At 32.0% G+C, this 18417-nt stretch overlaps 2 protein-coding genes and 1 non-coding gene across 3 annotated transcripts; all 3 read left to right on the top strand.

The window, feature by feature from the left end:
- The first annotated feature begins 954 nt into the window (after nucleotides 1–954).
- Nucleotides 955–1027, top strand: TRNAR-ACG. The gene has a single exon. It is a non-coding gene; the product is annotated as a tRNA-Arg (tRNA).
- An 88-nt stretch (nucleotides 1028–1115) lies between these two features.
- Nucleotides 1116–4551, top strand: LOC9321458 (mRNA cap guanine-N7 methyltransferase 1). Its single transcript, XM_021033393.1, has 13 exons — nucleotides 1116–1432; nucleotides 1737–1876; nucleotides 1966–2034; nucleotides 2120–2191; nucleotides 2287–2388; nucleotides 2549–2605; nucleotides 2839–2977; nucleotides 3190–3254; nucleotides 3351–3401; nucleotides 3594–3656; nucleotides 3755–3878; nucleotides 3971–4032; nucleotides 4114–4551. The coding sequence occupies exons 1-13, from the start codon at nucleotides 1357–1359 to the stop codon at nucleotides 4204–4206; spliced, it is 1113 nt and encodes a 370-aa protein (XP_020889052.1). The 5' UTR covers nucleotides 1116–1356; the 3' UTR covers nucleotides 4207–4551.
- A 10297-nt stretch (nucleotides 4552–14848) lies between these two features.
- Nucleotides 14849–18034, top strand: LOC9321457 (transcription factor bHLH123). Its single transcript, XM_021033769.1, has 7 exons — nucleotides 14849–15452; nucleotides 15544–16228; nucleotides 16310–16426; nucleotides 16794–16859; nucleotides 17104–17169; nucleotides 17278–17328; nucleotides 17585–18034. Exons 1-7 carry the CDS (start codon nucleotides 15208–15210, stop codon nucleotides 17732–17734), a joined length of 1380 nt encoding a protein of 459 aa, XP_020889428.1. The 5' UTR covers nucleotides 14849–15207; the 3' UTR covers nucleotides 17735–18034.
- Nucleotides 18035–18417: the final 383 nt, after the last annotated feature.

Here is an 18417-nt window from a genome sequence, read left to right as displayed (position 1 = left end):
GCAACGGGTCCATTAAAGCGAAAAACAGCTTCCATCTTCGGATATCGGATCAGAGAATTGGGGGTTTTTTTTTTTTTGCGAGGATTCAAGCGATGAAGAATGATCAAAGGGAAAGAAGTCGACAGTAATCACGTCTTAGGTTAAAAGACTTAAAACAGACTAAATTGGGCTACAAGCAAATGGGCCGGTTTCTATGTTTGCTTTCATTTTTGAAAAAACTTTAAACTACATTAACGTGTTTTAATTTTATTTTTGTCAACTAATTCTTCGATTCAAAATAGGCACCATCGAACCTATCCGATGTACAAGAGAAATAGCAAGAGCACTAGAGCAACCAAAGCGAAACAAATATGAGATATATCGAGAGAGAGAGAGAGAGACAACTCTCAATCCTACTCTTACAAACAATTTGAAAATAATCACCTTAACTTTTGACTTTGAGACATAATCCAAAACCTTGGATCTCATCGGAATGAGACTTGTTGCATCTTCCGGTCCTGTAAAGATCATCACAAAAGATTATGAAATGGTTAGGAAATTGAACATTCAAAACTATTGGACAATTTTTGTCAAACGGTTTACGTTTATAAATCCAAAACTATTCCTCCTTCGAAAATAGTACACGAAAGTCATGGATAGGATATCATCGATGCAAAAATCATTAAAATATTTTAAAAGAAAATAATCATTAGATATGTTGTCATGAACATAAAATTAGTTTTGATGACAAAATACCAAATATCATAAATTTGTTACCAGTAGCACTATTTATGCTATTACCAAAAAACATGGATGTTATTATCAAATTCTCTAGTATTATTGTATTTTAACACTAATAATGTTATTGTCAAAAATTATGATAAATGTCATGAAATCTTTGACAATGTTACTATCTTAATGTGTTGTTTTAGTTTTCGCGGATATATAATGCATTGTGCGACGGAGTAGGCAACAGGTTCCATGGCCCAATGGATAAGGCGCTGGTCTACGAAACCAGAGATTCTGGGTTCGATCCCCAGTGGAATCGTTTTGTTACTACCTCTTTTTTTTTTTCCCGGCCAAAATATTTTGTCGCATCAGAGCGGCATGAAACAAGCCGCAGCCGCAAGCAGAATTGGGGGTTTTCTTTTCCTGTAAGCCGATATTAAACCAGTTTTTGCTTTTTGCCAAAGAAACCAAAAAAAAAAAAAAAGTGAATCGGAGGGTGAAGAAGATTTAAGAAAATCCCAACTCGAAAATCTTTTTTTCCTTTTTCTGGTTTTCTTAATTGGGTTCTTAATCATTGAAGAACATCAAAGAGCTTGCAGATAGAGACATTCGTACACAACAAACGGGCTTTACTACATCTTTTTTGTAATGAAACGAGGATTCTCCGAATCTCCTTCAAGCTCTGGTCCTCCTCCTTCTTCCCGATTCAAATCTAATCCCGAAGGTTTCCTTTCCCTCTCTGCATAATCTGGGTTCTTCGTTCTCTGTCGATTCGATTTGTGTTTTTTTTTTTATCCCTTCCTAGTTTCTTCTTTGGACCTGAGAGTTCCTTTTGTTACCCGGTTGGAAAAAGTTTCGTTCTTTATAGTTTCTATCAAGTGTTAACTGTGTTTTGCTGTCTTGTTCGAGTTTTAGTTTAATCTTTTACTTGGAGTCTTATGATTTTGTAGCTTTAAGCCAGTTTCTTTAAGCAATAGTTTTGCCAAAATGCCTATGATTGTGTAAAGCTTAAAGTCAGATTCTTTCAGGTGATTCTCAGTTTCTGGAAGATGAAACCACAAAGAATTTTGCCCGGAAAGTTGCTGATCATTACAGTCGAAGAACAAACCAAACATTGGAAGAGCGAGAAGCTAGTCCCATCATTCATTTGAAGAAACTTAACAATTGGGTTTGTTACTCATTACATCTTTCTCTCCGTGAAACTTGTTGTATTATGATATTCAATTTTGTTCCTCTTTTTCTTATTCTTGCAAACAGATTAAAAGTGTGTTGATCCAGCTTTATGCTCGTCCTGACGATGCTGTTCTCGACCTTGCCTGTGGGAAGGTTCTTTTCTTAAAACGATCTTATTGTTCATGTCAATTGTTATTTCTCAAAACTGTTCCCAATGTATTGCTTTTACATCTACCAGGGTGGTGATTTGATCAAGTGGGATAAGGCGAGAATCGGGTACTATGTTGGAATCGATATTGCTGAAGGGTCGGTAAGTTTACTGGCTGAATGATAGCTCTATCTTTTTTTGCTTGTTTTTTTTATCTCTATATCTGAGAAGTGCTTCTATGTTGTTCTTAATAACAGATTGAAGATTGTCGCACGCGTTATAATGGTGATGCAGACCATCATCAACGGCGTAAAAAGTTCAGTTTTCCGTCTCGATTACTATGTGGAGATTGTTTTGAGGTATACTGAGATAAGCTTCTCTAGTAGTTTAGGAATCTTGTTTAAGACGTAAATTTATTGACATGGTATTATTAGATGTCGATGCAACAACAACCCCAAAATTTCTTTTGTTTGACTATTTGTAAATCCTAATTGTGGAATTGCATTTCAATGATTTCAGGTAGAGCTAGACAAGATTCTTGAAGAGGATGCCCCTTTTGATATCTGCAGTTGCCAGGTTTTATATATTTCAATCGCCTTTCTGTTTTAAATACTTTTCCGCTCTAGGTTGAACTGTTTCAGATAACATATTTGGTTTTACTAGTCACGAGAATCTACTTCGGCTTTGTAACTAGGTTGTGCCAAAATGATTTTTTCCCACTGGCATATTGAAGTTGTAGCGTTATGTTGAAATATGGTCAGTGGTGTAGTTATGGATTCTAAAGTTACCAATTCATTGTTAAATTGTAGTTTGCTATGCATTACTCATGGACTACTGAGGCACGTGCACGACGAGCTTTGGCAAATGTTTCAGCTTTACTTCGTCCAGGAGGTGTCTTTATCGGAACAATGCCAGATGCCAATGTTATTATAAAAAAACTCAGAGAAGGTTCTTTTCTTTTTCCTTCTTTGCTTAGAATTTGATCTGTCATCCTATGAAAATTGATTTGTGCTTTACAGCTTCAAACTTAATCTTTAGTATGTTATTTCAACCTATCTAAGTAAAAAACGTAATCTTCCTATACATTTCGTTCTAGTTTTTCCTCAGTTGTTCTGGGTTTTGGAAATTAAACTGTTCTTTGTTGTATACTGAATACGCAGCTGAAGGTTTGGAGATTGGTAATAGTGTATACTGGATTCGTTTTGGTGAAGAGTATTCCCAAAAGGTGACCTTTCTTTGTCCTTAATTTTAACGTAATTCATTTAGCAGAATGTCCTCTCTTTCCCGGTTCTGATGATGATTTTCTCGTTATGTGGTTCAGAAGTTCAAATCTAGCAGCCCATTTGGTATCGAATACGTATTTCATCTGGAGGTACTTACTTTATGTACAATATTCTTGAGATATTCACTTAGTTTACCTCAGAAATTTAAGCATTTTAAAAGAAAATATATCGGTGTAGATAGATTGTAAGAACACGACGAGCTATTCAATGTAGATTCCAGAAACTTCCCTTGTCATATTTGCTGTTTAAAAGAAAATATAACATAGGAACTTGTATTGTAGGATGCTGTTGATTGTCCTGAATGGATTGTGCCCTTTAACGTCTTCAAGTCTTTAGCAGAAGAGGTAATTACTTGATACCGTGTTAACTTGAAAACCTTCTAATTGCCAAAAACACTGGTTTATATTTGTGAGTGTGACATTGTCCATGAACTTTTGGATAGTATGATTTAGAGTTGGTATTTGTGAAGAACTCCCACGAGTTTGTCCATGAGTATATGAAAAAGCCAGAGTTTGTGGAACTCATGAGAAGGCTTGGTGCTTTGGGTGATGGTAACAATGATCAGAGTAAGTATCTGTTCGATTCCTGCTTCATATCATCCTTTTGATTCTAACCAAATGCGAGAAAAACATAACTAACTCGATTAGTATCTTTTCAGGCACATTATCAGCTGATGAATGGGAAGCTGCATATCTATACCTCTCTTTTGTCTTGAGGAAGGTTTGTCTCCTTTTTAATATCTTTCGATCTTCAGTTTTCCCTGCTTCTTCGATTATGAGTTTTAACGGGCGGGTTTTATAGAGGGGAGAACCAGATGGAGCTCGAAGGAGCGGACGGAGGAAGAATGGGAAAATGAACTTATCGAAAGACGATGTTTTGTATATCGATAGCTGAAGTGTAAAAGAGTGTTCCTTTTATACACCAGAGTGTCTCAAGTCTCTGTTTTGGTCTCACTTCGTTCTCTTACGTTTTTGGCCATTTGAATTGAGAGATTGTTTTACTTTCGAAAATCTGATCCCTTCACAAAGAAAGCCCAATAATATGATAGTCGTTGAACACTTGTGTTTTCAAGTGTGTAGGCTTTGATATACCATCAGGATGATGAACATGATAACCTGTATTATGATGTATTCGCAGCGTACTTTGTTTAACGAAGTCCATGATTTTTTTTTTTTGTATTATTATGTTTTGGGATTAGATCGACGTTGAACTGGAGGAAATTGAGAAAGATTCAAGCTTTTGTTATGTTACTACTCTCTTAGTTTCGATCTCACTTTCTCTTTCTTTTACGAGTTATCTGTTTTTCTTTGCCACACTTAACATAGAACAATGACAAGAAAGTTTCTTATAAAGCTTAAACAATTGAGAGATCAAACAAAACTTAATCACGACATGTTTGTCTTTTGTTTCTCCCTATGTCGATGTTCATTAATTGCACAAGGAGACGCCACAGTTGAGACATGAAAGCATGTTCTTTCCATAAAGATGTCGAGTGTACTTTCTGATCAAGAACAAAGTCGAGCATGTGACTTTGTTTGGTTCTTTTTTCGTTTGAAACATTCTGTTTTGTTTTCATGTCTTTTGCTATAGATTTAAACAATCGACCCCTCTGGTTGAGCTAGTGTACTCTACTTTTCAAACATTTTGAAGAATTATGAACTTGCGTTTCTTTAATTTTCGGCTAAAAGATGAATAATTTCATGAACCAAAGACCCTAAATTAAAACACATGTGCTTAACGGAATCTGTAGATAAGAATTGAATTACTTTATGTTACCTAATTGATACCAAACCACGTCATGGTTCATGAGAGTAATTATAGAAGAAAAGGTTTAATTATATTAATATTTCGTGCTAAGTTCACAATTTTACATATATTTCTTTCAAAATTTGAAAACCTTTGTGTATGTAAAACTTGTAAAGATGACCCCATTTGAACAATTAAAAATACTTAACTAATATAGTAATGTTTCAATATTTGCACCATTTATTTTACACCGACAACATCATTTGGCTTGTATCGGTCTCACTAACAACATCGTTTATCATGTTGATGTTGCAAGCATCCCAAGTTTAATAACGAAGTAGATGACAAAGATATAATTCTTTTTGATACAAAAAGCTAAATATCTCTCAAGACGTAGGCAAACTATTATAATTTTATAGGTTAATCATTATGTGATAATCAAATGCACAAAGTCCAATAATTAATGTTTAATTAAAGACGTTACTTTCTCTTTAAGATGATATTCAATTAAGTAAGCTTAGTCTCAAGAATATAATCAATCATGGCAGATCGAGAAAAGTAGAACAAAAAGTCGCTCCATTATTTGTTCTCTTCGTATTGTTATCATCAATTCTTTTTCCTTTTCCTTGCCTTCGACAAAGAGTAAATTAAAAAACAAATTTGGTCCATAAATTAAAATTATTTATTTTTATGATGCAAAAATGAGGTATTGCTATCATACAACTTCGATCTATCTAATGCTAGCTCTAACCAATTGTCCACATATTGACGATTTTCCTCGTACTTTTTGATTATGTAGAAATTAGAAGTATCAAAACACCATTTATGTTTTTTACAACTTAAAGATTTGTATGTATTAATAGTCCATTATACTATACGTTTAGATGTTAGGAGTTGGCTTATCGTCTGCCTATTGAGTAACACTTTTCTCAACAATGGTTGTTGTTAGTTAAAGTTGTATATCAATTTCACTAGATGTATAGAGCTACAAATCAAAAGATTAATATCGTAACTGGTATTAATAAACAGCTGTTAATTTTGAACCGTGATTAGTCTTAGACCTCTAGTTTTGAATATATTTTTTTTGGTAATTAACTACGGGCTACGAGTATTAAAAATTTATTAACATTGATAACTGAAGAATCTCGAGCCAAAATCCAAACTAATCTCTACAATTTGTACGAAAATTAGATTTTGAGTCATATAAGCCATCCATAATTACAAATTACGATTGAAATCTCAATAGAATAACTCGAATTCTAATATACTTGTCGAATTCTAATAACGAATCGAGAAGTTAAACTCTTATAGTTTCAACGTGTTCATGTATCTAAGCTCTTAAATTTCAATCCAACGATGCACTAGTTGTAAAGACAATATTTTTCTTTTGAATCTAATTTAACATTATTTAAAATAAAATAAAAATAAATCATTCAATCACTAGACCACTATGAGTAAGTGTATAATTATATTTTAAATGGTAATTGTCGTTATATAAAAGTAGCATAATTTTCTTTTGTAAATATAGTTTTGAACAATTCATTCGAGATTGGCACCTAACCCCTTTTTAATAGATAGAGATTTGAATAAGAAGTGAGCCCATATGATAAAGGTCGGGAGAATGTTCGGACAGAGGTGTCCGGTAGAGTTGTCCATATCACTTCATTCTATGATATTCTTTTACTGCCAATTTTCATTTTTTTTTTTTTTTTTTTTGAGAAGAGTCAATTTTATACTCAGTATTGTTGTTGATATCGAAAGATAAACGTTTAAAAGATATTTTTGTTGGAAGCACTAGTTCAAAATAAGTAAATAATTAATATGCCAACTCCTAAAAAGGATGTATTACTATGGTATATTACATATTTATTTCTTTTTTGACTTATAATAAGCTGGAACTTGTCATGCTGTGATTTTCTAAAAACGACTGCTTCAATTTTTTGATCTTTCATCTTTCCACAGAGACAAAGCATTGACACATTACCCCGAATTTTCGGAGAAGAAACTTAATCTAATTTATGAGTCATGACAACTTTCTGACATGACCAAAAAAATTATGGCAAATCAAAAATTGTTTTAGTTAACACTAAACATTATTAACCAGCGGGATACGACCACTTTGTTATAAATTTATCTGACTCTTTCGTTTAACTTACAACTCCTCTTTTAATTTGTTAAACATATTGAAAAAAAAACAGGCCAATTAACCAATCTATATCTACTAAATCAACACTCACTTTTTCAATAACTGCAACTCTATCTATCTTACACGTGTGTTAAGTCTCAATTCTTTTGTTTTTACTTTTGTACATCTAATTACGTTATCTACAGAACAAAAAAAATTGACAGAAAAAATATTATTTCTTACAAAAAAAACTTCCAGTTCTTGACACGTTAGCAAACCAATACGTGGCACACAAATTTTTGTTTTTTAGCAACTGCACAACTAATTATTTTTACACAATATTAAATAGTTTAATATTTACAACCCTAATATCTTTCCCTCTTACTCGCCGCCGCCTTCCCCACGATTTCCATGACTACAATAGCAAATTAGTTTGCAAAGAAAATATGAAACCGTTTCCTTCTTGCAGTTGATTGGTCACCTTATTTATACGGTTTCATTTTTCTTTGTGAATTATAGTTTTTTAAATTTCTCACCTCCGACCGGTTACTTTCTCGGCGACCAACTGCACGCCATGTTAGATATACCATTCTACCACTTTTTGGTCCACTTTTCCTTCTCAAATCAGAATTCCTTATCAATTACAGATGAAGAGGAGAACAAGAAAATGGTGATACTGAACAAGAGAACATAGTGAATTGCGGACCGCGATGATGAAACACGAGAACGAGAGTGATTCTGGTTTTTGAAATCAAACACTGGCGCTGCATATATGTTTTAGGTATCAAATTTGTAATATTTCAAGATTGTATATCTTTTCGTTTTGCATATTCTGTTTTGGGTCTTAATTTTGATGTATAAGTTGTGAATTTTACAATTTGTGATATTGATATTTTATAGAAGTTGGGCACATCGAACATGAGCTTCAATATCAGGGTTTTGTGGGAAACATTTTCGGGAAAAGAACAATTCCACGAAGCAAATCGTGAATACTAAATTGTTAGATTGTGATTAATCCAAGGTAACTGTCATTTAATTTTCCTTTGGTTTTCTTTTCACTAATTGTTGGTCACATATATGATGATCAAGTGGTTGAGACTGTTTGAGTTTGTCAAAGTACAAAAAACCAGCGATTTCATTTTTGTTCTCTAAAATTTTCGTATTTCTTTGTTCTCTGTTGCAAAAAGATATTTATCTTTCTCTTTTTTATATCTCACTAACTCTGAGCCGGTCCGGAGGGCAAGCAAGTGAAGCCATCGCTTAGGGTCTCACATTATAAAATATTTTTTTTGGGAGAATTTTTTTTTTTACATTAACAAAAATGCCTAAATTTTTAGTTATGCGTAGGGTATCAAAGAAAATTTTGAAACTTTGGACCGGCCCTGAATTGTCTCTGGTTTTCTGTAATTGTTTTTTTTCGGCAGCAACAAGTTAGACATTCTTGGAGAAAGTTATAGGTGAAAACAAAAGCACGATAAGAGAGTATGCACAAGATCTCCATCTTTAAGGTTCTCAAACATATTTATCAGGTCACTTAATCCGGTTATAAGGGTGAAATCACCATGTTTCTGATCACAATGACAATTGGCGATTATAATTGAAGAGAAGTGATGAGACTGAGAGTGAGATTGTTTTAGACATGTATTTATACTCATCCCACCTATTCAAATTAGCTATGTCATTTTTTCTTTCTCTTTGTCAAATGTTTTTTGAAATATACGTATTTCTCTTAAAATGTTTAGTAGTTGATAAAATTTTCCAATTAGTAAAACAAGTACTACGTCCGTGGCCATAATGCTAGTTAAATAAATAAGTTATTTGAATTCATCCGTATCAGAGTCATAATCAAATAATATATTATTTACAAGAGGATATGATATCCGATGGGCAAGTTTTTGTAGATATGTCAACCCCTAATTATACTAATTAAAAAACAGAAATTGATTAATTAGATCTAGAAAGAAGAATTATGATTTGGTCTACATCTGTGGGGTTTTGGACGGGTGGAAAAGTTGGTGACGATGAATTCATTATGCTTTATTTAGAAATTATCAGCTCGATTATTAATATATCCACTAAATATTTCAAGAAATATTTAATTAAGATATATGTTATTCAAACGAATAATACTAGTTATGAAATCATATTTCTGATCATAGTACGTTTGCTCAAATGATATCAATACCTCTTCATATCACATAATTAGGAAAATAGTACAGGTATGATAAATCATATTTTATAGTTATATATATAATGTTTTTTTAATCAAAAATATATAATGTCTCAAGATTCTTGAAATTTTGTAAAAAATAAATTGTTTCAATTTTATTAAATGAACAATGGCGAAGCCGAGACATTTATGATTTAATTCAGGCTTAGTTTAGATTTTGACTAAATTTTTTTTTTTGTCATCAGATTTTGACTAATTAATACTGTGGGATTTGTTTTCTTTTAATAATAGCAAATAAATTATGCTTATATTAAGGTTTTCTGCAAAAAAAATTATTTAAGTCATCAATTTTTGTAATTTTACCTTCCATCTAAAAAAATGCAGATTAATCATACAAAGTCAAAAATAAGATACAATATAACTCTTATACGGATATTGTAAATGTTTTCATGGCCATATATATTAGATTTTCAAATTGTATATATAGAGTTGAAATCCTCGCGAAGGCTTCGATTTGACATATTAATTTTCAAAAAATTTACAAATTTAACTGTAGAGAAAAAAGTTATATTGCGAATTATTTTTAATTTCGTAAGATTAATTTGTATTTTATAAAGTTAAAGGTAAATTTACAAAAATTAACGAGTTGGATGATTTTTTTGAACCAATTTCTTTATATTAGAAAACCCATTGATTTTACGTTTTCCTTTGAACTAAAGAACATAAATCATGAATTTTCCAAGAGAAAACACGTTTATAACAACAAATTAGAAGCTAATATTGAATTATCCAAATGTAGAAGTCATCAATCTAGATATGAACTCTACCACTAGCTGACCTAAATATTAACTTTTACATATTATTAGTACACAAGTAAGATATATAATAATGTATATTTATGTACATATAATCAATTAATTATAACGTTTGTGTGGGGGAAGCTATGCTACTAGAATAAGCAAGTACGGCGGGGATATGATTGAAAGAAAGAAAAAACAAAACAAAAATAATAATGAAGCAATCGACGAATTAAGTGCGCAAAATTTGTAATTAATTAATTCATATATTTAATATCTTAAGGTAGTTGAAAGAATTAAGAAATTTATATTACATTACAAAAAGGGATTTTGTCACGTAATGACTTATATAAGACATATTGAGACAGACAACAATTCCATTTGATCTGTCCAAGTGGAAGTCTTAGCTGTTTCTATTTCCTTCAGCATTTTTTCTCTTCTTCTTCATCTTCTTTCGTCAATTAGTGCTTATGGGCGGCTTATATTACTAATTTACTATATTGTATACAAATATTTAGTATTATTGTAAATACGTATGTAGATATATTCCCTCGTACATTCACTTACCAAGATATGTTTTGAATAGCGCCGAATTTAATGACAAATTATACCAACATATATACAAAAAAATTACTTTGCAAAATATACTATTTTTAATCACATTTTTCTCATATAAGGATCCAAACACAAATGGCGAAAAAAAGGATCCAAACACAAATACTCTTTAACAAACAAACAAAAAAAAATTATTGTCAACAAGAGAATCTAATTTTATTGCTACTTTTTTTTTTTGTTAATCTATGATTTACTATATACTGTACATTAAAATATGTTTGTTAAAACATATATATTAACCATATATATATGGCTAGGTGATATGTATAATATGCATACACATGGCTATATATGTCTTATAATATATGGCGAAATCATGAAGAGTGGAGAAACTGAAATTGGTGTTACTTTTTCTATGATCTAATCATTAACTTAAGCATTTAACATTTGACGCCAATACGAATGGTACGACTTTGCTTCTTCGTGTCAAATATTTACCTCCAAGTTATACGATTTTAATTATTTCATCTCAATTTGATAAAACATTTCACTAACTACATATAATACCTTCTTCTTTTACACATACAATGCAGTTAATTACTTAATTATATATATATGTACAAAATAGTGGCCTAATATATAGTGATATAGATATGTGAAGATCAATAATCTCTTCAAATGTGATGTATGTTTCTTGTTTAATGTTTAGTTGGATTAATAGATCACAGTCTAATTTATTAGGATCATGCATCTTATTGAAAAATATACTTTTATATATAATTCGGTAAATCCAAGAGCCACTATATATAATTAGAAATATCCCTAAAAATTATATATCTATACACCGAAGTCAAAAGAATAAAATATAAAGCAAAACGCAGAACGTGTAAACGATTAAATCACTCATAGGTTGACTTATAAAGAAGAATTGTGAGATAAACGTCAAACAGAGGCGACAAGAATGAATAGTTGAGAGCATAAGAGAGTGTGTGTGTACACAAATATTTTACAAACCTAAAAAATTATGACGGTCGAGATCTAATCAATTATATTGTTTGATCGATGGAGTGATGATCATTTTGGACCTATATAACTATTTACTTTTGTCTTATTATCTTCTTACATTTATGAAATTATTGGCTGTGTACTTAATTTAATACGAAAACATGCATAAATTGTAATTTTATTTTCTTAGAATGTTAGTTTTTTTTTTAAAACGTTGGGATGTAACACAAATTCATGAAATGACGTATGTTGTTCAATAATTTTTGTAGTTTTAACATACTGTATATTATAGCAATAAAATTATTTAAAGAAGTAATTAATGAAAGGAACAGTATATATAGATCATTTCGAATCATAATGCATGATATTTGTGTATGTTACACGTTGGGGAAAATAATTATAACCATCATTGAGTGTGTGGTATTACTCTGAAGTAAAGGAATATATCAAAAATCAGCTTTGTTTTTTTTTAACATACCGTATATACATAAAATTAATAATCATGAATAATGGAATTGATATAGTTGATGATGTGATGATGGAAGGCCATGAGAGAGGCCGTGTGGGTTTGTCTCCGCGACAGTCTCTTTCTCTCAGCTTTTCTTTAGTTTCTGTCTAAATCTTCACTGTACAATTTACATGTTCATCTTCTTCTCTATGTTTTGTCCCTTTTCATCACACCACATGCTTACGTCATTATGACGGCATTGCTCTACCTCAATCTAGCTAGCTTCTTCCCTATAACCATAAACCAATTCTAAAAGTTTTTTCATTTCAAATAACATATGGAGGAGGATGGATCCAACGTATATACCAACGGTTTTGGACGGCAAAGACAGTTGAAGAGCATGTCGTGTGACACAATCTGGTATATAATTCTATTAATTGATGGAGACATAACCAATTTAATGACAATTTGGAAACAAGATTATTCCGTTGTCGTCTATCGCTTTTTCTCCTTGAGCAGTAACACTAGCTAGTTTATGTAGTGTGTAGTAGTCAATGTTGCAAGCAATGCAATTGGATTTTGAACTATTTGACTTTGATCGCAAATTAATATGCGTAGATCAAGATGAGTTGATCTAGTGATCTAATAAAAGTTAGAGCTAAGCAATAGATTCAAATTGTCACGAGTTCAAGTTCTATGGGTGCTTTAAATCTCAGATCATTTTGTCAGTACACCTATATATATAATCGTTTATATATATTCGTGATATGTTTCCTAAGAAATATTTTGTAAAACATCTATAGACTTGTGAGTAATTGGAAATCAGGGCAACCCAAACAATGTTAAAAACTAACTATACATAAAATAAAACAGATTTGACAAGTGGTAAATTTCCAAAATGCAAAAATAGACGGTTAAAATGGAGGTCCAAACCGACCGATGTTAAAAAGTTCGCAAATAAATTATGATTAGAAGTGAAATACCACTGAAACTTTCCATTTTTCCCGTAAATGTTGCAAGGTAGAAAATTTGTGATATTCTTCTTCTTTTTCAAATTAAAAGATCACCAACTAAATACAACAGCCGTGGAGCTCTTTTGTCTTTAATGGTAATCGTATTGTAATAAGTAAGTACTCACTCCGTTTCGTTTTAGTTGTCGTTTAAGGTTTTTTCAAACAAATTAAGAAAAACATTAAATTTTCTGTTTTATCCTTTATTAATATATTTTATAAAAATTTCATTGGCCAAAACATTAAAACAGTAAGTAAAAAACTGGAATTTTTACCAAACATTTGCATTGAAAACCTAAAACGACAACTATTATGAAACAAAATTTAATCCTAAAACGACAACTAAACCGAAACGGAAGGAGTAATAATTAGTACTTCGCTTGTAATGTTAGAAAAATGAACAATTAACACCCCCATTTAATAGGCAAATAAACTTACTGGTGCTATTTACGCATATGTAGCTAGCTCCACCAAATCCACATTTTCGATTATTTTATTCTTGTGTTGCAAATAATTATTCGAATATATTTAGTTGTTAAATCGGGTAAACTGAATTCAGTCACTCGAACTGATGCCAGTGTATTAAGAATGTGATGTTTTTAGACAGGAGTACAGGATCATGCAAACTATATAAAATTTTGACGGTTGTAACTTGTAAGAGAAGGTACGTATGTGATATTACTGTTTGACTATAATCCAAATACTTAAGCAAAAATTAACAGCAAAATTGAATATCAATGTGACTTTTTTTTTGTCGGGCTCGTTCAGATTGGAAATGAGAAGATGCGTATAGAGACAAACGTTAGGCAAAAGAAAATGATTAGGGCGACGACCAGTGAATAAAACAAAAGATCTCAAAATCGGATTATACTAATCTTTTAAAAGTTAAGAGAGAAAATTACAGAAATTAACATTTTGTTATCTATAATTAACATTAAGAAAAAAAAAAGATGCCGTAAAGAAAAACAAAAAAAGAAAAGAGAAGAGTCGTATTCAGGCTCTGACTCTGAGACGGAACAAGTGGGGTCAAAGTGTGAAAGCACGCGCGCATGCCACGTGGAGCCCACTCGTTGACTTGCTGTGACTGGGAAAAAATAAACGCTGAAGTTTCATAGCCAAACTCAAAGGCCAAAATATTAAAAAAATAGAAAAGAAACAATAAAAAAATATCTCAGTGGTCTGTGACTATGACTGTGACCGTGACTGTGACCCGCTCCTTCTAGTCCATCCTTGGTCTCTCTTGCTTAAAATAAGTCAAATCCATTTCAACCTCTTCGGGTTTTTTTTTTTTTTTTAATATCTATCTACAAAGTCAATTTGTATTTCCTCATTAGTTAGTGTTTTACTTCTCAATGTGAAAATACTTAAATCTGGATTTATATTATTTTCCTATCAACATACTATCATCACTAGCTAATGAATTGAAAGGTCATTACATTTACATATACTAAATTGCAGGATGTTTATTAATACAAAAATATCACCGTGTATGTCTTAATAAGTTGTCAAGATTTAATGATTTGTGTTAGTATTGTTATTGTGTTATAATTTATGTTTAAACTAACAAGTTTTGTGAGTTGTATGACAAAAAAAATAAAATAATTAGTAGAGATGAGTGATATAATTATATTATAGAGAAATTGTTAAAAATGCCCCTTTTTCAATACCCCTTTTGGAAAGTAGGAGAAATGAAATACTATTATTCTTCTGAAGTGTAACCAATGGAAAAAATCAACAATATTTTTAGTAAACAAAAACAGAAGTTGGGAATGACGTGGGCAAGAGAGTCAGCGAGAGCCACCTGAAAAAATGTCAACCAAACATTAATCGGATGTCTTCACTCTCTTCATAAATAGTTAACGAAAACCCTACCAGAAAAAAATATCCAATTTAAATTGATAAATATTTATAACTATAAGTATCTCTCTCGTGTGGATCCTCATCATTTCATGTAACCACAATCTGAGAAGACACAACAAATTAAGATCCAACATCAATACACACACATATATATATATATAGTGAGAAAAAAAAAAGCTATGGGAGATCATCATGATTTCATCAACTCAGGAAGCTGGTGGAAAGTATCTTCTTCTTCTTCACCATCTTCTTCATCTTCCATGAGAGCAAGCTCTATTGAATCTGGTGGTTCTGCTGTTTTCCATGATCATAAGCTTCATCATCATCATGATCATTCTTTAGCTACTACTGATCATCATCTTCAGATGATTGGTTTAGGGCTTTCTTCACAATCACCTGTTGATCAATGGAACCAATCTCTCTTGTAAGTCTTAATTTTGTTTCTTCTTTTTTTGGGTTCAATCATAAGATTTATGTGTTGTCTTATTTTTCTTTTTCTTTGCGGGGAACAAAAGACGAGGGGATAGTAAAGCGGAGACAAGCTTTGGTGTGATGCTTCAAGAGAATCTCAATTTAGATGCGAGTTCAAACGCAAACGCTAACACAACGTCATCCACATCTTCTTACCAGCTGCAAGAATCTGATTCCTCTCACCAGCACCAAGCTTTGTGGCGAGATCCACAAAGCGATTTCAAACCGCAGATTTTAACGAGTGGTGGTAATCGCGGGTTTTTCTTAGATCATCAATTCAGCCCTCATGGGAGCTCAAGTACCGACAGTAGCACAGTGACATGTCAAGGTTTCGCTGTTGACAACTCTTCCAACACCATGTACGCAGCAACAACGACAACTCCTAATTCATCTTCCGGTATGTTTCATCATCAACAAGCAGGTGGTTTTGGCTCTTCCGATCAACAACAGTCGAGGAATCAGCAGCAGCAATCTCTCGCCTATTCTCAGTTTGGATCATCCACCGGAAACTATGATCAAATGGCGTCAGCGTTACCATCGACTTGGTTTTTAAGATCTTCTCCACCAAAACCACACAGTCCTTTGAGATTCTCTAACAACGCAACGTTTTGGAACCCTGCGGCTTCCGGAAACGCCGGTCCTCCTCCTCCTCATGACGCGTCTTCTAACTTTTTCCCGGCGTTACAACCGCCGCAGATTCACCCGCCGAGTTTTGACGAACAACCAAAGGTATATTTATATAGCTGCACGAGTTCTTTTTTGTTTTTTCATTTATTTATTTATATGTTTATATGTATTGATTGGTCGTAGAATATAACGGAGATTCGAGATTCGAGTAGCAGCGAAGTAAAGAGAGGAGGAGGCCATCAGCAGCCGGCGGCGAAAAGAGCTAAGAGCGAAGCAGCGTCTCCGTCACCAGCTTTCAAGGTATTTTGCTTTATTATTTTTATTTAACAGAAAACAGTATAAGCTTCTTTTTTGGTCTACAAATAAAAGCATCTTTAACTACATTGAAATAAAGCCAGCTTTCTGTGGTTTTGCCAAAAAAAAACTCGAATCTTTCTATTAAACAAAACCGAAACCCTAATTTGACCAATAAAATTAGGTTTATTATCATTTACCACCAAAGTATAAGATAGAATATATATAATGAGTTTTAGAAAACATTCTTTTATATCAAGAAAACAAACATTCTTCCCAAAATTCTTGCATAGATCTCTTTAGTTTTTCTACTTCATATTTTTTTTTGTTTATATAATAAGGATTTTTTATAAATTAAATTTTGCTGAATTAGGTGAGGAAAGAGAAAATGGGGGACAGAATCGCTGCGCTCCAACAATTGGTTTCACCTTTCGGAAAGGTACTATCTCTCTCTCTCTCTCTCTCTCTCATTGTCTGCAATTTTTTGCTTTACCTTTCAGAAAGATGATGAGTGTGTATTAGTATATTTGTATACTGTCATTATTACTTATCATGTTATTATTATTATATCTTTTTTGATTTATTTTATGCTATGTAAAGTCTATTTCTATAGATATTTATGTTGGAGATGAAATATAATTCTTAGATTTTGTTTTACTGAATCTCATGTGGTTTTGTGTCAGACTGATGCAGCCTCAGTGCTCTCTGAAGCCATTGAATACATTAAGTTCTTACACCAACAAGTTTCAGTAAGTTAGCCCATTCCTTAATATACAAACATTTTCTGCTACAGTTTTAGTTAGTTATTGTATTTCTTCTACTGATGTACAACAAACCTGCAAATGATTATAACTCAGGCTCTGAGCAACCCATACATGAAAAGTGGAGCCTCTTTACAACATCAACAGGTAACTTTTATAATTATATAATCTTACGTGCATTATTAAACCATTATATACTGTTATTATTATACCATTGAATAAACGTACGGCTCTCGTTCACATTCTTAATTTATTACATGTATTTAATATGGTTGCTTCATCTTCAAGATTGGACAAAGCATTATTATTCCAAGAAACAATGTAACGAGACGGTTTTTGCAACGAAAAAAGAAATCATTTGCAACTAATTATGTTTTTTCTTTGTTTTCTAATGATGATGCAGAGTGATCATCCCACAGAGCTAGAAGTATCAGAAGAAGCAGATCTTAGAAGTCGAGGTTTATGCTTAGTGCCAGTTTCAAGCACATTTCCAGTGACACACGATACTACTGTAGATTTCTGGACTCCTACATTTGGTGGGACTTTTAGATAGATATATAGACGAAAAATCGTATATTAGATGTTGGTTGACGTACGTATCTTTTTAACTTATAATATATACGTTGATTGCTGATAAGAATCACCGCATTTTTAAACGAAGAGGAAGATAAGTTAATGGACAAATGAAACTTGCTGTCCATTTATATTTCTTATACATAGAACTAGTTAAAGATAATGTGTAATTGAAGAACCATGCATAGCAATATAAGAGCTATTGAGATTTGACATGTAATTTTTTTACAAGATCAATTCCAAACATATATCTAAAGGGAACGTTTTTTGGGGGTTGCAATAGTATGTATAAAAGATAGATGTTAAGTTATTCGTTAGAGAAGAATGTAAGGATCTCTAATGCAAGTATTGTCTTCATTGATTCAGAGAAGGAGAAAGATGATTTAATTATGGAGAAAAGGAGCTTTTGTTTCTTCCTTTGTTTAGCTATTCTATTTTTTGAAAGGGAATAATTAGATTCCACGAATAAGAGGGAGTAATGTGTTGATATGCATATTTTGATTGGACAAGAGGAAAATAATCTTGGGACAGATATATTTTTATAACTTTTGGAATAATGTTAGTGGAAGTAAGATATGGCCCACAAAAGTTTTTATTTTTCTATCAGAAAGGTTCTTTATTGAACATTTTAAAAGAAAAAAAAAAAGCATTTCATGCTTCCCA

The sequence above is a fragment of the Arabidopsis lyrata genome, assembly GCF_000004255.2.
Source record: "Arabidopsis lyrata subsp. lyrata unplaced genomic scaffold ARALYscaffold_3, whole genome shotgun sequence".
In the NCBI taxonomy this organism is placed as follows: Eukaryota; Viridiplantae; Streptophyta; class Magnoliopsida; order Brassicales; family Brassicaceae; genus Arabidopsis; species Arabidopsis lyrata.
The sequence above is the reverse complement of the archived record's forward strand: the minus strand, read 5'-3'. Positions and strand labels throughout refer to the sequence as shown.